This window comes from Stegodyphus dumicola, chromosome X1, assembly GCF_044657685.1.
Source record: "Stegodyphus dumicola isolate Sdum_Otavi_A_Nest chromosome X1, ASM4465768v1".
NCBI classification, from domain to species: Eukaryota; Metazoa; Arthropoda; class Arachnida; order Araneae; family Eresidae; genus Stegodyphus; species Stegodyphus dumicola.
In genome coordinates, this window is record NC_140780.1 from 224,348,138 (window position 1) to 224,375,009 (window position 26,872).

A 26,872-nucleotide genomic window follows, 5' to 3' on the forward strand; every position below is an offset into this window, starting at 1 on the left:
TTATCTGTAATCATCGCCAAACATAAAGTCAACATAAAAAGTTACCATACTCTTTGTTATTCAATTGCTAATACAAAAATGTTTCGGTCTGAGATGTATGCCAAACAAGTACACAGCTAGGAGCCAAATTATTAATCAAACAAATTTATGCTAAAATGATCGATTCTTCAGTAACGAGGTATTTTATTTAGTGTCAAAGTGAAATTAAGAATCGGGACACTCCACATGCGCGGGAGTCAAATGCCCATGCGTAAAGCACACACAAAAAATAAATAAATAAGAAAAGTTGGTGATTGCTTTGAGGTCCGGATTTTAGATCATTCCAGATCTCGGACTTTGTACTGTACCTTTTTGAATGACAAAGTAATAGAAGACAGACACATAAAATTAAGCATTCCTTGACATATACTACTCAAGAAAACTGTTTCCATCTCACAAAATAGCTTCTTTTAACAGTCACAATTAAGAAAAATTACACACTATTAAGTTTACTTGCTTAATTCATCATTTACATCAATTCAGGACTTTGGTGGTTCCTTTTTCAAAGAACTTTTAACAGAACTACCTCACATTCATATTTTCTTTGAGAAAAGCCAAGTAACTAAATATGCCAACTAGCCAAGATTAACTGCTTGGAAATGAACACAGGATGAACTACTAATGGCTTGTGGTTTTAGCCAACATGGCCACTGGTGGCCACAATAAACATTATTTGTTGTAGTTGCTTCTTAGTTCATTTGATCGACAACAACATCTAGGCTATGTACACGAACCTGTAGTTTTCAAACAATGAAGAACCGGATCCGGAGTGGAGTACAGCTGGCTCTTCTGGAAACCAATGCATGATAAGATATGGGCAGGAGTGGGCTGGGTCAAATTGCATTTCAGGCAAAAGAGGTAAACTTTAAGGCCTGACACATGTTGTTGAGCACGAAGATGACCACTGCGGAACCTAGCAAGAGCCATCTGTTCACATCTACTATTTGACCCGATCATACCAGCACCAGGACAATTACCAATCGTACCGCTCATGAATAAGGGCCTTGCTCTAGATGGAGTTAATTTTTAGTTTGACCTGGGAGGCAAGTTCCTAGAAAGAAAGACAGCCACCATCAGTAGAGCTCTTAAGACTGCCCTCCCTGGCCAGTTGATATGCTATCTTGTTACCATAAACATCTGTGTGTACCCACTGGAAGAAAATCTTATGGGCACAGCCCAAGTGTTGAATAATATCGACAGTCGTACTGTCACCATGTTTCCACCATTCAGCCAGATACATTATTTGATAAAATTTATTACAAATATGTGATACTAAAATTTTACAGCTTAAAAATTTGTTCTAATATTTGTTTATAAAGTATAATTTTAAGTTTTAATATTTTGGCAACATTGATATTTTTCTTAAATTGTAAAAGAATGAGTTAAAAATGTATCTGGCATGAGAATTTGTTATAGTTTTGTAGTGCAGTAAGGTTTCTTATGACTAATTTTCTTTAATAAAGTTTTCCTTTTACATATTACTATAATGTGTTTTTATTAGAAGTAGATAATTCTTTAGAGAATATCATTTATATACCAATCACAAACCAACAGACAGAGATTTAAAAATTAATAAATTATGCAATATTAAATATTGTTAAAAGATATACAGTACAAAGTTTGAAATCTGGACATTCAATAACCAGAGCGATCTCACATGAAGACCTTCCATAAAACAGGCCTTTTTTTAAAATTATTTCTTTTCTTACACACTGTCGATATGGATAATATAATCATCAAGTAAATGCAAGTTTGCTGTATATAGATTTTTTCCTCAATTATGTAAGCTTTTTACCTTTTGAAAAATATCATTACCTGTGATAATATTTAATGGTCCTGCATTTTGTTTCGGCTTTAAATATCTGTCAGCTAGCAAATAAGATTTTTATTTTGGGCTCTGGAATGGTTGTGAGAACAGCATTTTATTATCTTATCTAGTCCTGTACACAATAAGTGAACCCCCGAAGACCAACCTTTGGAGTGGATTGTTGCACATATTGGATTCCTTTCATTGGCGTATCAGGGAAGGTTTTAATGAAAATGTCCCAGCCATCTATCAAATAACAGACGGCAACATGTGCAGTACAGTTTTAAGCCCAGAAAATATCCCGATCAATTGTGAATAATATGACAGAGTTACAGAAAATGAAAAGATTTCATTGGTAACTCAATGGGAATTCTTAGCTTTGCAATTGCAGGACTTGAACAATGAAATTTTGTAATTTAACAAGACATTGTCACTATAAAATTAAAGGGAAAGTATGAATTCATAAAATGATTAACCACTTACCAGTTTCATTTTTCTGCCATATTGTGACCAAAAATAGGCATCTTTTTTATAAACAATTTTGTATTCAAACTGATTACATGAATTCAAGTGAGTAACCAAAACTGTTTTAAGTACTGCATTTATTTAACTGAAGATCTTACGGCGAAAATGAAGCATTTTTACTTAAAGTTGGATTTTTTTTTACACAAAAGTGCAAAACTAGAAAAAACACTTTACAGGAGAAAAATGTTAGGAAAAAGCATGTACTGTTTAAACACTTGAATTTTTATTTCTTTTCAAAATTCAACTTTGTTATGATGTATCTTAAAACATGAAGATAAGCAGAGTCCAATATTACAATTGAGACAAATATATCTAGTTTCCTTTCTTATATATTTTCTACTATCCTTCCTTTTTGAGCAACAGACAAAGCCTAAACTAAAAGCAGTAAAACCTGTCCTTGATTTGGTTTTACAATCCAGTCTCTTCTGGACTACTTAAAGACAGTTATTAAAAATACAACAAAGTTAAAAAAAAATTTTAAAACGCCAGGCAAATGAACAGAGTGGTGTAGGAGAAATACTGCCCGAGTGTGTACGGAAAATCAAAGAAGTCCTTTTCGCTGCACTTGAATGGTGCTTGGGAAACTGTTAGGTGGTTAAACAACTTAAATTGAAAAAAAATAAAATGTAATGACACAAAACAAATGTTAACACAGAGTTTCTTATCTTATTCCCTTTCTTAGTTTTTATTTTTGTAAATTTTGCTTCCTTTGAGATTATGCTTCATTATTTCACAAATTATCTTTCATATTTTTTAAATTTCATAATTCCAGTATGTAATTCTATTAGATTTAAACTCATGATCGAGAACTTTCAGAGATTTGATCAAAGATGATAGATTTGTTGAAGTTCTAACAATTCCAGATTTTGGACTTCATACTGCACTTCAAACAACAAAATAAGGAACATTATCAATAAAAATGAATTTAAAAAAAAGTTACCTTTTTCTCTGAAGTGCAGAGAGGTCTCTCTATGACTAATATTCTGTATGGCTTGTAATCCTAGAGAGATTCAGTCCACCACTTAATAAAACAAACTTGCAATATATTTAATGAAACTGTTATTTTTTTATACGAATATACATAGAAATGGCACAGCTTTTCTATACTAAGTAAAATATGAATATGAATTAATTCACAGTAATTAGTTAAAAATTAAGCTAATTATTAAGAATAAACTAAATTAAAATTAGATACAAGATAAAATTCTACACAATTAAAATATTATTACTTTATTTTGGAACACAGTTTTTTCTGAAATCATTTTGCAATCAGACAAATAAGTCACTGATGTTTCGTAAATAGAGAAATAAATCAAGAATACATATTATAACAGTTCACCATGATATGAATAACAGTACCTAAGTCGTAGCATTTGTCTGATATTATAGCTTATGCATTGCTTTAAACAATCTTCCCAACAAATAAACATACAGCTGTCAAAAACAGAATATTTAAGCCATTCAGTTCGCAGTAGTTAATACAATTATATGTCAAGCAACTTATAACTAACTAATGCTGAATTTTGTTTAACTGTGTATATGGGCAAAACTAATGTACTTTCTAATTTAATTAAAGCAATGGCTGTAAAAATAAGCACATCATTTTTATCCTTTGCAACAAAACACATCTCTACAAAATAACGACTCTACAATTTCTAATATGGTAAAACACAATAAGAGTATAAAATCCTATTCAAAATAATAAAAACAAACACAGAGTAAATAATTAATAAGGTCATTACATTAAGTAGTCTACTTCCATGCCTGGTCATGTTCATGTCATGTTTGTTATCTAATTACATTTTTGCTTCAGCTCAAATATAAGCTGATCTGTGTATAAGCCAAGAGTGCATTTTTTCTTCAAAAATTTACCCAAAATTCAATATTTGTATATAAACCCATATAAGCCTAAAAGAAGAAAAAAAATTCCTGTAATGTTCAAACATGAAAATGTTGCCAAGCATGGGTGAAATATTTTCCAATCAAATTATTATAAAGTAAAATGGCAGATGCAATGATATTAGTTTTATTTCTCGGAAGTGAAACTCGTAATATCTGGTAACCTATCTGAAGCTAGCACATTTTTTTCAATTTATTTGTTGTCTGTGGTATCTGTGCTAGTCTTGCTCTCTGTTACATCTTATTTTTTGTCTGAAAGATGAGTGGAAGAGAAATTTTTATATGAAAAATTTCAAACTGTTGGTGATCAGATTTGCTGAACATTTTAATAAGAGTACAGCTGCTAGGCATTTCTCGTACACGAAAAACAAATTCAAGAGTGGAGAAAACCAGGAACAAATTTCACTACCGTCGGATCTTTTGTTCTGCTGATGATGCAAAAACCATTAAACAATTTAAAAAGTAAAACAACTCATTTTGATTAAACAAAAAACTCATTTCATGAAAAAAAAATATTTTGAGAAGAGAGAGAAAAAAGAAAAGAGGGGGGGAAGTGCAATATTTAACAATTTATCACTTGCATCCACCTAACGGAAAAGTAGCTAAGGTTTTGCAACACCAGCAAATCCGTACAATAAGCCAACCCCTATTATTTACCTCTAAAAAGTTCCAAAAATTCTCGGCTTGTACATGGAAATAGATGGTGTGTTTCACAAATTGTAGGTTATCATGGTGAATTACTTCTTTGCTCTAAACAGAAGTACTTACATAATTTGGGATGTATTTATATACTGGTTATTTACCTTATTTTTCTTCATTCCATTATTCTGAATTAAGGTGGCAATGCTCATTTCTACCCCCCCCCTTTTTGAGATAATTAAAATTGTTTTTATGTTTTTGCTCTTCGTGGGGAAGAGAACTGAACATTTCTCTGCTTTAAAAATGCATCTTTACATTGCATTACTATTAACTGTAGCAGCTATACAGCTATGAGTTTCTTGATTTTTGTTGGGCATAAAATTATTTCACTGTTATTTCACAAATGTTTTATTTCACAAATTATTTCACAAATGTTTTATTTCACAAATGTTTTACGTTTTATAGATATTCAAATATTCATGCACTTTTCTTATAAAAAAGACAGAAAAAGAAAATGAATCAGCATTTTTGAGAAGTCAAACAAAACACAGATAAGTGCATTAAGGAAGACCTTGAAAATATTTAGACAGCATAACTAACTGGATAATCCTAATTTAAATAAATAAAGCAAAAGTTATGATATCAAATAAGATGACTTGTGTAAGCAACAACATGAAATGTTTAAAGTAAAATAAAAAAGAATTATTTGGAGAGTGTTAAGATTAGATTACTTTGGTCTTCAAGCCTTAATAATATATGATTTTGAAAATGATAGTCAGTGAAAGTTCTTCAAGCATATGCTCCACTATTTTCATATTTAATTTTTCTCAATTTGAGAGTTACATAATTTTTTTTAAACTTATGGTCAGAACAACAACAGGAACAGGAGGAAAAAATGCAGAATTCATGATGTAGTATCATGACATGCTGTTGGAAAAGACCTAACAAATTATTTCCAAAAAATGGCTACCAGATACAAATCATTAATACATACATATGTGATTAAATATGCAAGATTATACATTTAAAACAATATCTGCATTAATAAAACAGTAAGATTCTGGCACCATTATAAGCTATACTACCTCAGATTATTATTTCCATTTATGGTGAAGATGTTTAGATACATTATGGTGAAAGCACACAGATTTTCTTTTAAACAAAATATATCTTTCTAAATTTAAACAAGACTTGTGGACCTGATAAAAAACCCTAAGGGCTAATTCATCATCTGCATTTTGAAACAGAATAATTTCCAAGTAGCACATGACATAGCAAAGACATTGCAAACTGGTCCGAGAGGTTGAAAAGTGGTCGTGGTAACTTTTACGTCCTTGCAAAGCGGCAAAGACGTAAAATGTTTGCCGCTGCATCTTGGGAATTTCTCGACGTTGTGAGCTCACCGCTTTTAGGCGTGGTCGTTTTTGGCATTTCTTTCCTCATGTTCGAAGCGCATGCATGGATTTTATGTTTTCGCAAGTGCTGGTGACCATTCTTCGTATATGATTTACTACTGGTGGTTTTTTTTTTTTTTTAGAAACAACTTTTTGTTCAAAATGGAGGGAAACAAAAATCCCCCACAAATTTCTACTTCATGTGGTAGCGGAGGTGGCTCGCCGCCATGTGTTACATTGTACATTACTTCTGAGGCTACATGTGTTAGGCTTACCTTCGGACTTTTTTCATCCACTAATGGCGGCCACCTGATTTTTAATTTCGTCTTTTTGTTTTACTGAACTTCACCTGATGCAGAGTAAAAAAAGATGCTGCTTTCTGAAACTCAAATTCACTATATGTTCTTAGTAGTACCTTAGATGACAGATGGCAGGAATTATTATTGAAAGAACAAGACTTTATGTGATGATTGTGAAACAATTAAATGTGATAAATATAATAGGAATTGATGAAATATCAGAGATGGGTACTATCTTAAAAAAGCCATGAAAATGTTCAAAACTGAAAGAAGATGCTATCTTAAAAAAGCCATGAAAATGTTCAAAACTGAAGGAAGATGCTTTATCCGTCTATATTTCCTAATAATAAAAGTGTGTTTTTGTGAACAATTGAATCAAGCAGTAATGTGTTCAATTTGATTTTTGATTGTTATAAAAAAACAGTGATCATGTATTTTTAATTAATTTAAATTTATTGTCAGCACCAAGGGTACTTTCAAGGATAAAAATCAATGACACGAGTTTAAATATTTTTCTTGGTCATGTTTCTGTTTCTGTATCTCACTTCAAGTGTGAAGTACTTTTTACAAAAAAGAAAACTCTGTGTGTCACTGGAAAAAATGCATTTCTCCAGATAAAGATATACATGACAATAAAAAATTCATATTACAGCAAAAGAACTTGTGCGATAAATCTAAAATGACTTGAAGGTACAGCAATGAACTTGCATTTTTGCATATTCTTATACATGAAATCCTCATCATGCTATTCTTTGTTGAATGCCATCAACTGAGCATTGACGGTCAAGCATTCTGAATCTCGACAACTCGTTACAAAATGTGAATACACAAAAAGTACATGAGTGAAAAATTTAACAAATTGAACGATGAAAACAGAATCGTAAATCTACTAATTGATTAAATCTACGAAAAGAAATCAATTGCTTATAAAGGGAAATCAATATCGGGTTTTACAGAAAATAAGTACGATACTGAAGCTGACACTGTACAAGCTTTCACAATAAGCTCAATTTTATTCATCTTATAAAGAAACTGTTGCTTTAGTTCCTGATAATAAAATGAATTCAAATTATGCTGCGTGACCCACAAAGCTCTTCATGTTCTCGATGAAGCAGGATTTTCAGTTGTTTCAATGATTTCTGATAACAATAGAATAAACAGAATCATGTTTTAGAATTAAGGTCATAAACAAATGTCAACTCATGTCAGCAACCTTGCAAATAACGAGAAAAAATGGTTCTTACTTTTTAATTTTGTACACCTTTTGAAATCAGTAAGAAATAATTTTATTAATCAGTTAGACACCCAAAAAACATGTTGATGATCGATCAAAATGTACAATGCCTAAATTTTCGCATCTAAGGAATATATATCATAAGGATAAGACATCAATTTTAAAAATGCACTGTAAACCATAAAATAAAACAGCACAATTCAAATAAAAAATCTGGGTATTTAAGGCCATCGAAAAAAGCTTTCAAAATTATTTAAAACTTTAAAATAATTGTCTTTAAAATAATTATTCATGTCAACTTAATCATATTATATAATGATGATATAATCTTGATGTTTAAAACACTTTTCACTACTGGAAAAGAGTCTTTTTTTTAAAAACTTCATGGTATTAAAATCCCCCAAAATAATATATATGTAGATTAAAATGTTTATTAATAAGAGTTTATCTATTTGCATTAGAGTGAAGTAAAAAATGATTGTTTGCTTATTCATATTCATGAAGATATATTTCGAATATAGGTAACAAGAGCTTTTGAAGGTAAATAGAATTGTCGTAAAAAATTTTTTGCGATTCTGGTAAAATCTGGATATTTAAGGCTTTGGTAGTACTTAAAATACTGCTGCAGTTATTCACTTAAATTAATTAGGTTCTTTTCATGTTGTATGTGTCATGTTTAAATGAATGATTTATGTGAATTTAATCATAAGTTTGATTCTGATTTGATGAGTGTTTCATGGTTTTTGTTATATTGAAGAAAATGTTTTGTAAATTAGTTATTGGGATTAGCATTCTTTAAAGTAGACTGCTTATTGTTAATATTTGATTTATGTGAAACTTCATGCATGTTATGATTCTGAAAATAAAAATTAAAAAAAAAAAGCTATTTATGCTCCTTATTTATAAACATGATGGTATATTTCTAATATAGGAAATAATAGGTCTTAGACATGAATAGAATTATTATAAAAAAGTTTTATGTTTCTAGCAAAATCTGGAAATTAAGCCCTTAATAGCATTAAACACGATGCTGTGATTATTCATTTAAATGAATAAGGTTCTTTGGAATTGGATTTTTCACATTTTCAAATGCTTGATTTACGGGAATTTAATAACATTTGATTCTACTATGATACAAGTATTTCACGTTTTTGCTATGAAGAAAATGTTTTGGAAATTAGTTAATGGCATTAATGTTCTTTCAAATGATGTAGTTATTGTTAAAATTTGGCATATATGAGCCTATTCATAACAATTGCAGTTCTGAAAATGAATTCAAAAAACTAATATTCTCCTTATTTATGATCATGATAACACATTTTTGAAATAGGTATTAAAACTTTGGATGTAAATAGAATTATTATAATAATATTTTTCATGATTTTTGTAAAATTGGATATTTAAGCCCTTTACTAGCATTTAAAACAATGCTGTGGTTATTTGTTTAAATCAATAAAGTTCTTTTCAAATGTATTTTGCATGTTCAGGATATGATTTATATAAATTTTATCGCAAGTTTCAATCCGATGTAATCAGGGTTTGGTGTTTGGTGTATTTAATTATGGCAAAGCACACTAGGGCTATCTGCCTAAGAGGAGGGATGCCTTCGTAGAGGACTTTCTAAGGGAAACTGGCTCGTATACACATTACACATTGGGGAAAACCACAAAAACACCCATGCAGCCAGCCCGTTTGCGGGATTCGAACCTCGGACCGAACTACCAGTGTTCAGCGACTTTACCGCTCGGCCGCTGGTAGGCCTGATGTAATCAGGGAGTTCAGTAGTTTTGTTTTGGATATTCATTAATGGCATTAAGTTTAGTTTATGCGAATCTACTCTTGCATATCGTTTCTGAAAAGGACATCGGATAAGAAAATACGTACCTATTTATAATCTTCTAACCTCTGTGAATGCGTATATAGGTTATATAAAATTTTTTGTGGTAAATGTTGAATATTCGAAACTTTTGCCTTAAAACTATAAAAACAATGTTGCAGTTACTGATTTAAATAAAAATATTTTGAAACTCGGTGTTCAATATTAAAATGCATGGTTTATATGAATGTTGTCATACAATTTAAATGTTTTATGCTGTTGGCAGAATTTAAAATAAAGTTATAGTTACATATAAAAGGCATGAGAATATCTTCAAACTGTGTCTAACATTCAGATGTTTGGCTTAAGTTAGTTTATTGGAAAATGAAACTAGGAAATTGATTACTTGCTTATTTTTTATCATGAATGTAAATTTCTAATATAATTAATAAGCATGCTGTTACTGAAAAATAAGTAAAAAACATTTTATTATAAAATCCATGTACCTGAAGCTGCAAGATAATATTTTTCTTACCATTGTGTAATTTATTATACACTTTCCTTTATATCATTCTATTAAAATTCATTTCTCATTTCTTATATTTCCTAATTTTTAAACTCTTAGAATACTATTATGAAATTCTTCTACAAGATAATTGACCTTTGGATAAAAATAAAAATTTATGCTTTTGATTTGTGTTTTGTTAATTTGTGAAATTTTCTTACTCCATGAAAGGGCTATTTCTGTGCATTTTGTGCAAAGCTCATTTAAGAACATCTTTTTACAAATAATGTTTTAATTAATTTTTAAATAGTTAATTCTTTGAAAATATAAATTTATAGGTGATGGAAGTGCATGGAGTGCATGATATTTAATTAAATACAGTATGTAAGAGAAACATCTACGAAAGTCGATAAACATGTATTGACACTATTTGGTCGATTATTTTTTACGATTTAAATTATCTTCTTTTTTAAAAAAATTTCTAAATTAGGCATAAATAATATGACCACTGAGATAAAAATAACTGCATATTGGGTAAATAATGCAGTTCAAATGTGATGCAAGAAGCATATTTTATTATGTTTCGCAACGATGGAAGTTTGATCATTGGATTGAAAGCGTCAAGTTTAGACGAAGGTTGTGAAGTCATGCCAGAGCTTGCGTGTTCATTCCTGTAGTTGGCCATGGTGAGACAGACCATCAGGAAAAGTACAGAGATGTGTTTATAGGCACTGTCATCACTAGGCAGTTACAGATAAATTAAACAACAGTGATAGATATGTGTTAATCTTAAACAATACTTATTCTCCTAATGGCACTTGCATTTAGCAAAATTATGATGAGCTAAGTTTGCTGTATACATTATTCATAAAACCAGCACGATTTTTTGTAAGATCCAGTTTATTGCCCTAAGTTGTTTTCTTTACTCTGTAGGCTTTGCGCTGATTGTGATATCTTGTTAATGATGAGTGAGTAATGTTGGAAGCGAAATGCCGTTAATGAACTTTAAATGCCTATAAAATTGTCTTTCCTCCTGAAGTTATAATAATTTTTAATATAAATTAAGAAGAATTACTTGTCGAATTAATTAGATATAAAGAATATTAAGTTTAAAATGTTTTTGATCTAACCAATGGTATTAGTAAATTATATGTATTTAAAGTTCTACGATTAATTTATCAAAATAAAATGCTTTTGCCATAATTATTCATTGTTGAATTTATATTAATAAGCAAGTGAAATTAAAATCCAAAATATTAAATTGATACTGTCATGAAAATTTCATGTGACTGAAATTACAATAGGAAACATTCTTTTTTTAATTTTCTGAAACTTAAATATTTCACAATGAAATGCTCTATTCCACAATTTATCATCAAAATTTTCATTGGTACATTTTTTTAAAACATTGCTCTAACTTTGAGATGCAGCCTGTGTATTTACACAACTGTTCAATCAATATAAATAAACTTTTATAATGGATAAACTTAACATTTTAGTTGTGAATAATTGACCATTTAGTGTTACATTGTTAAGGGTTTATGATTACATAGTCTTCAATTAATATTACACTTTTCAAATGAAATGTTTTCAGTCAGAGCTTATGCATTTAATGAATTGCTGCAATTAAACAAATACTTATATTTTATGGTGCATAATTAATCATTTTATATTATATTGTTGAAGTTTTATTACTTTTGATGTATTTTCACTAGTATCATTATTTTTCAAATTAAAAGAAAAAAGTTTACTTATGTTCATAATATGTGGTAAAGAAGCTTTTACAGTAGTAACTTAATATCTTTGAAATGATATAGCTATTTTGCAAAGCTGTCTCTGAGATTTAACAGAAGAAAATGTGATAATTCTGTTATAATCAGAAACGCTTTTTTTTTTTAACCCACATATATAGATTTACTTTTATTTATGTCTGATTGAGTTTTATTTACTTAAAACCTACTATTATTGTTATATATTTATAATAACCACTTTCATAATTACTCTCACTTGCATACTAAAGGATTAAGGGGGAAAAAATTATGAAATCTTAAATAACCGTAACTTGGAATTGAAGTTATTTAAAAAATATACTTTAACGTATTGAAAATAATTAAGACTATTATTAATTATGCATATTTATTCTAAAGAGAAAAAATTGTATTATCGTCTGGTTTTCAGGAAATGATAAAATATTTAAACTTCAGATAAATACAAGGAATACAAAAATTTTAAAAAGTAGAAAAATATATTAATTATTAATCTTATATTTCTGCATAAAACAATATGTAACACAAGGACACAATAATGACATTTTCACAACTGTTAAGAAAAGGTGGAATTTTGCGAACATTTAGGCATCTTTAAAACATGATACGATGCTTTCACAACCAAAATATCACCTGCGAAAGACGCACATAACGACGTCTCTGTGACAAAACCCTCATCTGCAAAGACGTAATAAAGACGTCTTTGCAACGGTTGCAAAACAGTGGACGTTTGCGGGCATCTTAAAGACAATATATTGCTAAGTTTTTGCAACGACATCTGCGACGAGTTTGCAACGTCGTTATGAGGTTGCTGTGCTACTTGGACTATGATTTACTTTCTTATACAAATTCTAATGAAGAGAGTAGTAAGAAAATCAACTGAACTATAAAAAAAGGAATTTAAAAATAAAGGGAAAACATTTGATATTCAGGTAAAAATTTTACCAGCAAAATCTCAGTAAACATGCCAAAATGTTAAAAAATGCAGAAATATGCACCATAATAAAATTACTATTTATGATTAGTTCTATTTTATTTGTATTGTAAGATAGCTCTTTACATGGTTCTGTAACTATACTTCCTTTTAACAAAACAAAGCGAGATTAAATTCAAAATCCCCTAATAAAAAAATAAAGAAAATGAAATATGAACAAATACCATTTCTGCTTGAAAACAAGACCCCATTTATATTTCAGGATACATTTTGAGAGAAAAATGTAACCAAAATTTTGATGACATCACGCTTCCAATAGAGTTCTTTATTATTAGAATGAAAGGTAAGTTAGTCAATTAATTACAATAATTTACTACAGTATAGAAGGAAAAATCAGGTAAATTAATGATATATTACATATCTGTTTTCAGGCATACTGGTAACCAGTATAGTAGATGCAGTCCTAAATTCATATCACTCTAAATAGACGAAGCTATTATAATTAACATTAGTTATGCAGTTCGTGCAATTACCCATGTTGTTTGTTTAGGACTTAAGCAGGGTTGTTGTACTCTATATACATAGGCTGTTCAATAAGTAATAAGACTAGTTTTACTGCCGCGAAACCACACTCATCGAAATGTTAATTTCTGCGGCATAAAAAAGTTTGTTGTCTGTATTAACAAAAAAAAGCTACAGACAGATGGCGTGTACAGGCTCGTGTTCCTGAGTATCATGTGATTGAACTGAAGCGTGTTTCTAGGCACCTACAAGAAGCGGCCAGTTGTTGAAATGAAAATGTCAATAGAACAACGTTATGCAATTAAATTTTGTATTCATCAACAAAAGTCAGCATCAGAGACCTTTGACATGATACGTGAAGCTTTCAGCAATGAAGAATTAGCAAGAGCAAATGCATTTCGCTGGCATAAAGCTTTTAAGGAGGCAATGTGGAAGATCTTGAACGTGAGAGACAACCTTCAACGTCCATCACAGAGACAATGATTAACACAGCTGCAGTTTTAATCAATGAGGACAGCAGAATTACAGTATGTCAGCTGCATGCTCTTTTGAATATTTCTGTAGGAAGTGTTCACACAATCATAGCACAACATTTGCAACTAAAACATATTTGTGCGTGATGGATTTCGAAATTGTTGACACATGAGCAAATGCAGTATAGAGTGGGTGTGTGCACAGAATGGAAAGAAAGACTGGAACAGGAAGGCGACAATTTCTTAAAATGCATCATCACAACAGACAAAGCTTGTTTGTATCACTATGACCCAAAACCATGAAACAACAAAGTATTGAATGGAAGCATCTGTCTTTGCCTACTCCCAAGAAAGCAAAAAGTGTGAAATCGGCTGGTAAAGTTATGACCATAATTTTTTTTTATTATTATGAAGGAATTGTGTATTAACACACCATTGAACATGGTAATACCGTAAACAGTACGTACTATGCGAATGTCTTACGAGCAACGGTACAGCACGTTAAAAGGAAACGTCTATTGCATCATGACAATGCCCGACCACATATTGCTCGTTGTGTACAGGATGTTTTGCAGCAGAACAACGTAGAGATTTTACCGCAGCCTCCATACAGTCCTGATCTCGCATCATGCGATTTCTGACTGTTTCCTGAACTTAAGAAACCAGTATGAGGCAAACATTTTGCAAGCAACAAAGAATGTGTAAAGGCTGCAAGGGCAGTTTTGAAAAAGGTCTCAAAAAACGGACTTTTACATGCTTTTTAGAAGTGGACAGAACGTGGGGATAAACGAATTACGTGCCACAGTAGTTATTTTGAAAAAGACCATGTAAATGACGATGATTAAAGGTATTCTGTTTTTTTATTTTATAATTTTAGTCTTATTTAACAGCCTTCGTATATTCTGATTAAATTCCTTCCTTTTACTCTGAAATTTCATTTATTACAATACCCAATTATAATATAAGGTATTTTCTTCCTCCTTTCTACATTCCCTTATGGTGTAATGGTAGCACACTTGGTGCATATTCGAGAGGTCCATGTTCGAGTCCCAGTGAGGGCAATGCTCATTTTTCATGTCTTCTGCTTCAAAATAACCTTATGTTTCTACCAGTGGTGCCCAAACTAAAAGGTGGTGGATGATGATTCTTTAGAACCTGGATTTGATGATTAGATTCCCCTAACCCCCAGTTGTCCTTTAAAAGGGGTGTATATAAGGTTATTTCCTCCCTCCTTTCTGCATGCCTTTGCGGTGTTAATAGCATACTTGACATGTATTCGAGAGGTCCAGGTTTGAGTCTTGGCGAGAGCATTACGCATTTTTCACATCTACTTAAAATATCTTAATATTTCTACAATAAGACTCAACCACATTTTAGAATAAAAATATATAAAAAATTGGGGGTCTTACTTTCAATATATACAGTAAATAAATTTATGCATCAAAAATAAATAATAAGCATTTCAGGTATATCTACAAAGAGAGAGAGCTATTAGGGATCATACTTCATTATACGCTGTTTCTTCCATCAATATTTTTACAGAACCTGAAAAAGTAAACCTTATTATAAAATCATAATAAATAATAAATATGATAACAGCATTTGAATGTAATAATTATAATTCCAATTGAACAATTATGTTAAAAGTACATAAATATACTAAAATAAAAAATATATTCTTACCTGAAGGTGTTTTAATTGTGGCTTCATCAATTTCGAAGCTTGCTTTGCTATTGGCATCTGTAGTTATAAAATGACTAGAAGCGAAATATAAAATGGTTTTATATTTACAAAGGAATTTTATACAATATGATATTAAGAAACTAAAAGCACAGTTTACAAAAACATTTGGTTCTTTATTTGTAGTGGAAACAAACATTAGTTCTGATTTTAAAACAAAAGTGCAATGGCCATCCCATTAGTATGAAAAATCGATACTTCAAAACATTAAAAGAAAAAAAAAAAAAAAAAAAGGGTAACCAAAATTTTTTTAATTCTTTTAAGCAACATTAAACTCTGACAATTTAGCCACTTTTTAATAACGTTTACTTAAATCATCATACATCTTCTCCCTTACAAACTACAAAGAAAGAAAAAAATGTTTATTTTCAAATTTCAAACAAAATACAGTCAAACTTCATTTAATATGCACATCCCATAACAAGCGATTCACATAATGAGCATAACACAATTTTTAAAAAATGACTCCCTTCACAAGCGACTTTTCGTAGAACGAGTGACATGGAGACATTGTGGTGTCACATGCAGGATATTGCTTGCATCTTGGCTATGGGTCTGTTTAACATTCGTTCAGCTAGCATCTTACTGTTGCTTTTGAAAAATGTATTCAGACACCTCATTGTGTAATTTTTTAGTGCAAATTTTAAGTTTGCTTACATTATTGTCCCTCCAAAAATGCTGCAAGAGAACACAGGTAAGAGGGAAAAAATCATCGTGGAAGTCAAACTACAAATCACTGAGAAGGGAGAATGAGATGTGAGCATGCTTGACCTAAGATACACATACAATCCAGTCTATATTAACAATTTTCGCTACTCTCAAAAGCAAGAAGAATAAGATTAAGGAGATTGATGCTTCAAAGAATGTCACAAGCATTTTTACACAATGGGCACATACTCTCAATGATACTGAAAGATTCTTTCTCGCATGGATCAATAAGAAGAAAATGCAAGGCAAGACACTATTAACAAAATCATAATTTATAAGAAGGTGACAGTAATTTTTGCCAACTTCATCAAGGAGACACCAGAATCAAAGAAGCATTCAAGGCAAGCTGGGGGTTTAAACATAAAGGCATCCAAGAACTTCACTGACGAATTCAAGTAGCTTGAGAATTCTAAAGATTATCTCTCGCAGTAGGTTTTTAATTGTGAAGAGGTAAGTCTCCTCTGGAGAAAAATGCTGACACTAACTTATATTGCAGCACAGGAGAAGACCTTGCTGACCCTAAGACAATGAAAAATCATCTCCATCGTTTTGTGCAAATGCATGTGACAATTTGAAAATTAAACTGCTGCTTGTTTACCATTTCAGACAATCCACAACTCTGCAAGGAGTATAAAGTTCAAAACAACAAGCTAAATATCATGTGGAGAGCCAACAACAAGGGCTTCGGTGACACATACTTGCAAATTAGATTAATAAAGTGTTTAGTCTGTCTGTTAAAAAAAAAAAATTACCTACTTGTGACGAATTTGCTACTTTGTGCCTTGCTTATTATGTACAATGCTTCATTACATCCTTCAGGATTACAAGACGATATCCTTAAGGAATTTAAATTCAACATCAAAGTCCTTCTTCCCAACATCACTTCAACATTACAGCCCATGCAGCAAATAATTTCACAGCTTATTACAGCAGATAATTTCAAATTTTAAAAAGCTATATGCAAAATCACTCATCCACATTGTTTTAAGGTAACTAAAGGAACCAATCTCACTGTCAAACACAACAATGAGGGGTCTGAGGAAGTTTATGTAGGACTTGTAAGCAACAAAATTGGATCCCAGGCCAAGATTATGGGGGGCTAGAGTTGAAAAGCAATGACAACGATGAACTAAAGGAAAAACACAGGCAGAAACTGAACACTAAAGAGCATATGCAACTGCTTTCTATGCCACAGCAAAAAGTTGTAGAGGAAATTTAGGCCCATATCACACGACGTTTGTTTCACTCGAACAACTGTTTCGGACAATTTTTTTCACTAGTTTTCTATTGATAGAAAGACTTGAGACTTTTTCCTTCCTTTCCAAAAAAAATTGCAAGTTGTTCATTTTCAAACAATCAGCTATCAGCTTGTTTGTAATGGGGAACCAGTTTCCCCTGTGATAACCCCAAAGCGATCTATGGTGATAGGCTATTGTGACAAAGCAGAAAAATTGTTACAAGCAGTTGTTCTTCCAAAACAAAACGCCGTGTGATAGCAGCCTAACATAAAGGATGGAGGAAGAATTTGTGGAAGGGCTGCTAAAAGCAGTCCTAAACAACTTTCCAGTAAAATAAGGGAGATGTCGAAAGTAATCGACACTGTTGTATCATATGTTGAAAAGCATCACCCTAATAAAGCTGTAACTAGGTGTGCTACAAATTTACAAATTTATTTAACAATAATGCTGCATCTCCTTTTTGACAAACTTTGAACCAAAGGTAAAAACTTATGTCTTTAGACAACTTTCTAGTAAAAAAGAATGCATTATGAATAAATTACATTATTAAAAATTTGTCTGAATACAGTTTTCTAGAATGAAATGCATTAACCTACTCCACATTGACTCCTAAGGAAAAAAAACTGCTTCTCTTAAAAAGTATTTTGCATTATGAGTCAGATTCCAGAAAAAATTATGCTCGTTAAAAAAGGTTCCACTGTACTCATAAGTTCTGATCTGTAATTCACAACTTAAACACAAAATACAACTACTTATATGAATGACAAAGTATTATAGTCCTATCTGATTACTTATAAATGTATTCTTAGTATAAGTAAAAATAGCAAATCACCAAAAAATATGCTGAGATATACAAATAAGGCTTTCTCAGAATTGAAAGAGCTCAGTCATCCTGCATAATAAACCACTGTTCGCATGCTTTTTGTTCACTGGTAAGTGAAGTTTTATTAATTGTCTGGTAAATTATTTGTTAAGAACCTGATATCCCCCTACTACTGTACTTCCATTGTAATATTTAATGAAAAATGTTTTCTGTCATTTAACTTTAGAATTTCATACGATCTAATTTAGGTAACATACAGTACAATTTCACAGTACAAATAACACTTTTAAACAGTGTTTTAGACTTCTATGGAAGTGAAAACAAACATTTTATTAAACAATCTATTTTAACCTCACTTTTTTTTGGTTTCTGTACTTAGTTTTATACTTTATGTGTGTATGTATGCAAATTCTCTCTGCTCGATTGTCTCGGGCTGAGAGATAATTATACAGACAGTCAAGTTTCTTACAGTCCAGTTGTCTAATATCGCATTATGCTTTCAAATGAACTGTGATACTTTGAGATATCTGTCAGAGATTACAATGGAATAAACAATTGAGAGTTTCACATTTTTCCCTTAATGGAACTTACGTGAACTGAAGGCTTCTTTTCAGACAATTTTTGACTAGCACATGTCCTTACCAATACACCTAGACAGAGAAGCATCAAAAACAGAGTTTGCTCCATTATGATGACAGATATACATCTTGGTAACTCAGTCTTAATAACAGAAATCAATTTGCAAATATCAAGGAATCTAGGTTGCTGGATCTGTATACAGTACAAAGTTCGTAATCCGGATTCATCGGGACTTCGGCGATTCCGGATTATGGATCATTAATTTAAATCTGGTAAGATGGCATGCAGAAACTATACAATTAAAAATATGAAATCATAATTTATGAAATAAAGAGCAATTATGATCTAAAGGTATCAAAATTTATAAAAAAAACTAAATATTTATTTGTTTACTTTATTAAGCATTCCTTCCAATGTAAGTTGTTTAACTTGCTTAGTTTTTTGTGCTAATACTTTCCCTTTAATTCTATAAACAGATATAATTTCTTGTTCAGTTACAAAGTTCCCTATTCAAGCCCTGTAATTACTGGGTTGAGAATATCAATTAACTTGTCAATCAAAATTTTTTCATTTTCTCTGTCACTTTCTTCACTATCGGAAGCACACATGGGTAAACGCTTTACATGCATGTGCAAGTTTGTAGCTTTGAGGTCCAGATTATAGATCATTCCGGGTAATGGACGTCTGGATTACGGACTTCATACTGTATATGTAGTTACACCCAAATCAAGAAGAAAATGACTGTAGTAAATTAAAGCTTATAAGCTTTTTAGATTAGCTAAGTTTTGTATACTACACTTTCTATCAAGCTTCATGAAAAAAATTTACATACTAAAATATCTAAAACTATATTACCTTTTAAAAAATGGAGACGGCTTTAGCACATGATAATCTAAAAATTAGAAACATAAATTATAGGTAGTTTAATGTCGCAATAAAATAAAATATTAAATTTAAGACAATAACAAAATTACTTACCAACGAAATCCTGAGTAATTGACAAACCCTTTAGACTTTTTCCACAAGGTACACATATTAACCACAAGTTCCTTTGCAACTCTTTGAATTTATCAACAAATTTTGTCTGTCAAAAGAAATCTGAAATGTACTACATCTTTTATACCAACAATATGTAAATACAGTGAAAATTTCCATTCATCTTCATAAATGGTAATACAGCGACCTACAGCTCTAATGTTAATAAAAAGACCATATCTTAAAGAGTGAGACCAGCAGCAGTGTCCCCAACTGGCAAAATTCAAAATTTAGTGATTCTATCTAAACAAAATATAAGAGATACATGAAACATACTGAATACAAAGTTGGGTTAGAATATATTCAAGGGTGCCCCTTATATTATCACCAAGTTGTTGTTTCATTTATCGTCAAATTGTTGTTTCGTTTATGATAACCTGAGTAGTTGAATGTTATGGAAACTCTAATATGATGTAATTGGTTGCAAGATTGTGTTTAATTCGAATGATGGGAAAAGATTTGTAAAGGCTTGTTTGTACATTGGATGTTGGTTAGGAAGTACATTGTTATTTTGTGGTTTACATTGTAAAATTGCTGAATGTGGTAAAATTAATTTGAAGTTTCTGTGCAATTTGGAATGAAAGGTAAAAAAGCATTAATTAACTGGTGTGTAAATGAAGGTTTACTTAATAGCCATTATAAGTGTCCTGTTTGTATAGAGAAAATTCATGTGGTTAAACATCAAAGGATACCGTCACACGGGATATTTTTTGGTGAAAATTTGCAGTTTTGGGCATTACATGGACACAAGAGTTTATGCAATTCTTTGACTTGTTATTTTGGCAATTTTTGCACCAGAATAACAAGTATTGCACAAATTTGATATCCATATACACACTGACCTACTTTCACTTAAAAAAATAGCAGAGGATTGCACAAATTTGGCATTGCACACTTCCTTGACTTGGTGTGTATATGCGATAACCTGTATTTCCCTTTTTTGACATATCACGTATATGCGATAATATGTATTTCCCTTTTTTATGTTATTGTCCACGTACACATCAATCTATTTTCACTTAAAAAGTCAAAAGAGTAGTCCAAAAAAATATATAATTCCAATAAACTACATTTTAAATAAAATAACATAAAAAATGTAATTCATCTTAGCACTACACAAAGGAAATATCCACTTACCTTATTTAGAAATTTCCATATCTCTTCAGTCAAACAAAATTCCTTGACAGCATCCAAAAACTTCCTAAAATTATCTGAACTAGAATTTGAATACTGTGTATACTGGCATCACCACATAAATACATAAAAATAAAGAGTAGAAAATAGGTTAGAGTAGACTGAAGGGTACCCTTTGTATTAACGCGAAGTTGTTGTATCGTTTATCGCCAAGTAGTTGTTTCATTTATGGTAACCTGAGTAGTTGAATGTTCCGTAAATACACTTTTACCTAGAATTGGGTGCTCTTTTGACTTTTTAAGTGAAAATATATCAATGTATACATGCAAGAAATTTTTACTCCATGGATTATTACTTGAGCAATCTACGAAATCTTACAGAGTGCTAAATACAAATGGGGACAGGAAGGTCAGGGTCAATGTCATATGTTGTAATCAGCACCTATAGAAATTAAACAAATGCCAGAAGAGATGCAGGAAGAAGCAAGAACTCTGTAATTGAAAAAAGTAAAAGGTAAAAGTCGTACTAATTTATTTTAAGTCAGAAGAAAAAATTTGGTCATAAAGTGTGTTCAGAGTTACAGCAGAAGTGAACATGAATTAAATGTAGGTAAAAATTTCAGAGGCTAGTACTTTTAAAGGTTAATCTTCGGATTATGGTAACATGGCGATTTTTTGGCGAAAATTTGGCGACCAACCCTGCTACAGCAACCTGCTAGTTTTTTCTTTTTTTTTTATGCCATTTTGTTTTCACGAAGTAAAGGCATTTTTTTTCCAACAATCTGCTAGCCAAATCACACTTATGCTAGAACTTTTATGGAACAAAAGTGCTTAATCATGACGAAGATTAGGTGCGAAATTGGGAGAAAGTGCAAAATCGCCCACTGCTTGCCACGTTTTTAAGAATTGCACATACATGGTATCATCCATGTACACGTCGACCTATTTTCACTTAAAAAAAATCATCCCAGAATTGCACAAAAATGGCATTGCGCACGCTCTTGACTTTATCCATGTACACTGCTAAAGTCCTAGCTAGTAACCTTTATCGCCTTACCAAAATGTCGCCAAACTACCTGTTACCATATTACAAAGATTAGCCCTTTTAAAGAACAGCAGAACAATTTCAGCTTACACAGCATTGGTAACAGGTAGTTTGGCGAAATTTTGGTAAGGCGATGGAATGTTTTTTTAAGTGAAAATAGGTTGACGTGTACATGGACGATACCGTGTATGTGCAATTCTTAAAAATGCGGCAAGCAGTGGGTGATTCTGCACTTTCTCCCAATTTCGCACCTAACCTTCGTCATGATTAGGCACTTTTGTTCCATAAAACTTCTAGCATAAGCGTAATTCGGCCAGCAGCTGGAAAAAAATGTTGAGTTAAAAAAAATGCCTTTACTTCGTGAAAACAAAATGGCATCCAAAACAAAACTAGCAGGTTGCTGTAGCAGGGTTGGTCGCCAAAAAATCGCCAAGTTAATCTGAAGATTAACCTTTATTTTATTCACATTTCATCCCCAAATATTTAGAAAATATTTTTAATTTAAATAAAACTTTTACACAATTTCTATTTTTAATTATAGCAAAATACATATACATTAAATTTAAACCACACAATATAATTTATAAAATCACAATACTAGCTTGGGAAGCATGTGTGTTGAGGCCAGAGAAAAATCTCTGGAAAAGAAAGATCTTTTTACTGGACAAGTACATGTATTGTTTAGTAATAAAATAACTCTGTGTTTTCAAAGTCCCTTATCTATATCCCGGTAAAAATAAACATTCCTATTTGAAAAGCAGCAAACGCCATTTTGAAGAGCAGTGGTTTCAAAGTGCGACCACTGAGCCGCTAGAGGATTGTGAGCACTGCGACACAATGCTCTAGTGGCTCAGTGGTCACGCCCTGAAACCACAAAGCAAATACCATAAATATAGATAGGTTTTGTATATATGCAGTTTAATTATTGCTATTTTTTTATTGTTTATGATAGAAATCATGATGTGTGATGAATAACTTTAGAAATTTAAAGTTTATATTAATAAAAGGAAGTTATTTTGTCTCATTGAAAACAAATTTTAAAAGGCATCCAATTTAAAGTATAAAGACCTAAAACATGTATGATTCTGCAGTCATTTTGTGTTATTTAGAGGCAAAAGATCAGTAATCGATTGATATTCACTCAAAAATTTCAGAAACAAGAGGAGGAAAAAATTCAAAAATTGATGGTTTCAGGGCGCACGTCAAAGTGTTAATGTATGGAAGGGAGGTTAAAAGATGGCATACAGCGAGCCGAAAGCCTCTCGAAAGGTTTGCACTACAGAAAGAAGAATGGGAGAACTTTGGACCACTCTCCAGAAGCTTATGGTAGCATTAAAGTCATTGCTGGCAGGAGAAATTCCAGTACCTATAAAATTAGGTAAAAGACCAGTTGTATATCTACAGAAGCTAAAATAAAGAAGGCATTCATGATAGCAAAAATGAAGCAAGACACATACATAAAATATGCTAATCAAAGGGTGATACATAAAGAATTCAGACTGGGGGATCTAAAGTATCTGTCACTTCCAGATTATAGTAATAAATTATATACTAGATAGACAGGACCCAAAAAGATAGTAGTTCACTGTAATCTAGATTCCTATAGAGTTGAAATTGATAGATGGGACTATAAAGAGGATTTATATAAATAAATTGAGGAAATTTAATCTAAAGAAACAGACGGCATGATATTTCAGAAATGAAAGAATACAAAAATGAAAATTATTTGATTTATCATTCATGCTATTGTGATTAATAGCATGAATGATAAATCAAATAATTTTCATTTTTGCGAGGTAGACGTAAGTCAGAATATGACATAAGAAAAGATACCATGAATTTGCTGAGAAAAAATGAAAACTTATTTAAAAATAAAGCACAAATTACCAAAGTGGGTGAGTATAAAAATAAGATCAAATTACAGTAAACAAAAGAAACCATACCTTTATTGAACACCTGAGGCATTAAAGCTCCAAGTAGATAAATAGATCAAGGAAATGTTAATGCTGGGATTGATTAAAGAAATAATTGTGGAAATTTCATACCCTCCTGTACGTGTCTTAAAAAAAGACAGTACTCTTCATGTATGCATAGACTTTAGATTCCTACAAAACCAGCCAACTTCCCTACAGAAAAACACCAAAGAATTGTTTTCATATTGGGAAAGTCAATGTGGTATCTACCATCGATCTACTAAAGGGTGATCTTAGAGAGGTAAAACTATGAGTTAGGATGTGTCAAGATGCATTCAGCCCAGTATCAGTTTAAAGTCAACACCACAATGATGTGGTGCAACGATGCTTGAAATTTTATAAATTTATTCACACTACACTTTCATATTTCAGACATGTAAGTTATATTACACATATATCGTTTTCTCATACATTTAAATTTTATATTACATCACAATAACTTTCAAACAAATAAAATACACAAGAGAAAATCTATTCTCGCTAAGTGCTATTATGATACTTTAATCTGTTCCCCAGTTTTAACCTCTGAGTAAACACTTTTAAATTCCCAATTATTTTCAGAGGCAACTGCTTACATACAAGCGTCTTGCCGTTAAAATCATAGAGATCACAAATAACAAAATTCCAGCATAATTTAAATGTTCATTACAATTCCCATCGGGGAAAGTGCAGAATTCCCAACACTTGAAACCTAAAAATTAGGTACAATTAAATTTAGTAACAAAGTAATAGTAATATCTGCGATTTCAGCACTTAAAAATATGCTTTTCGCACATTTACTTAAACAATTATAGAGTTTAAATTATATTGAAAATATATTGAATTCAATTGAAAACCAAGGCTTTCAATAACTACACAACGGTCATGTAAAATGAAAATAATTTCATGAAAATTCTTGAGCAAACAAACTGTGAGCATTTTCCTCACATAGCTATATACTTATGAATATGGAAAAAGAGAATTTACCTGTAACTCATTAAAAAACGGGTTAGCTTCCAAATCGTCAAACATGAGCGCCATTAAATATTTATATTAATGAAATACTTGTAATTATACTGAATTACCTACGTTATATAAAACCAAAGAGAATAAGTTATTTTCCTTTTTTTAATAATGACCATGTTAAATCCCAATTCGATTGCACAGTTAATAGGAAAAAATTAACGCACAAAACTGCATTACAAAACTAATTTCCAAAGAAGAAGAATCCTGTTGCCGTTCTTCTAAAGCGTAATCTAATTAAATTAAACCCCAAATCAGCTGCAAAGCCATAGGAGATTGCAAATTGAAACTAGCAAAGGATGTTTTCAACATAACCCAATACATCTATTTTTACGCATCCGGCCAGGGCCTAACCGATGAACTACTTAATTTACCTATTGCGCCCAAATATGCTTTACTTTCATCTTCCTATTATTCGGTGGCAGATTAACAGTATTGCGATTTAACTCGGCCAAGACCAACTATTCAAACAACTAAACTATGTGTATCCGGTCGTGAAAAAGACTCTGGAATGATGGAGAAATTCCTATTCCTAATCATCACTATAAAGCAAAACTGTGTGCCGGAAAAAAGAAAAAGAAAAAAATAATAATAAATAAAGGCGCTGAACAACAGCAGTAGATGATTCACAGCACTTCGATATCCTTTTTTATCCACTGCTGTCCATAATCCAAAATGTGTAAATTGTACAATTAAAAAAAAGAAATAATAAAATATTTTACTCTAATGTGAACCTACTGATATAGACCAAATTTTGAAGACAACATTATTCTGCAACACCGTTTATAACTTGGTATTACAGTCGTTTCGTTAAAAATTTATACCTATAGTCAGGATCTATGCTAGAATTTTTGTTGTCGAGTGCAATCTCTGCTGCTCCTAACCAGGGCCGCGCCAAGTCTAATCGACGCCGTCGTGCAAATGTCTAGCGCGCGCCTTTATGTAGTGACAATATTTAAGGGACAGTGCTTACGGTTACTATTTAAAATGAAGCATTATTAACATAATAATATGAAAAACCAAAAGAATTACATTTTATCTTTTGTGTAAACAAGAAAACATTTTGTGCTTTGTTAAAACCCACACTCAAACAAATCTATTGCAGAATCATACATACATTTATGTTATAAAAAAACCCTAACCGGTATAGTGGTTAGCGTTACAGACTGCCGTGCCAAAGAGCCCGGGTTCGAATCCCGCAAAAGACATGTTTATAAATGTATAGTGTCCGTGCGGCATAGGGAACTCTAAATATGCGAGGCGAAACTCCTCTCGAAAGGTTGGTGGTAGGGAAAGAGGGATGGGAGACGCTTGGGTCCCCCCCCAAGATGCTCTCCATCAAAATTCGGGGCGAAACTGAGCAAAATCGCACTGTCACCTGTAAGGTGCTCAAGGCCGTTGCTAACGACAGGCGTACCTTGCGCTCCTTTCCACGAGGAATTTCATGGGCTTGGGCTGACTATAGGTCAGACAAGTGAGCATTAGTCAACAACAAGAACATGCTATAAAAACGTAACTGTGCAAGGGAAGCGAAATAATATACTAACCGCATTGGATACCAAATATATTGCTGAACACTATTTATTATCTTAAAATTAAAAACAAATTAATATGCATATCTAATAAGTTTGCACTGAATGTTTCGCAGCGTAGTTTACGACAAGGTTCAAACTGTGATTACAACAGGGCATGATTACAACAAGGCACAGAAAATGTTCTAGGGCTGATATCTAGGGATGTATCC

General features: G+C 31.6%; 1 protein-coding gene across 3 annotated transcripts in view; it reads right to left on the reverse strand.

Annotated features, from left to right (window-relative positions):
• The window catches only part of LOC118188586 (ankyrin repeat domain-containing protein 27-like), a 60,864-nt gene extending 35,514 nt beyond the window's left edge, over positions 1 to 25,350 (reverse strand). The window contains exons 1-7 of one of the 3 annotated variants that reach the window (XM_085808644.1): positions 25,093 to 25,350; positions 21,113 to 21,191; positions 19,919 to 20,024; positions 19,796 to 19,832; positions 15,536 to 15,609; positions 15,357 to 15,397; positions 3,312 to 3,371 (exon numbers count right to left, since the gene is read on the reverse strand). In XM_085808644.1, the coding sequence (XP_085664770.1) occupies positions 3,312 to 3,371; positions 15,357 to 15,397; positions 15,536 to 15,609; positions 19,796 to 19,832; positions 19,919 to 20,024; positions 21,113 to 21,191; positions 25,093 to 25,103 (408 nt within the window). In that variant the 5' untranslated portion in view covers positions 25,104 to 25,350. The remainder of the gene's footprint in view (positions 1 to 3,311; positions 3,372 to 15,356; positions 15,398 to 15,535; positions 15,610 to 19,795; positions 19,833 to 19,918; positions 20,025 to 21,112; positions 21,192 to 25,092) is intronic. The other 2 variants (XM_085808645.1, XM_085808646.1) reach the window with 2 other exon arrangements.
• Positions 25,351 to 26,872: the final 1,522 nt, after the last annotated feature.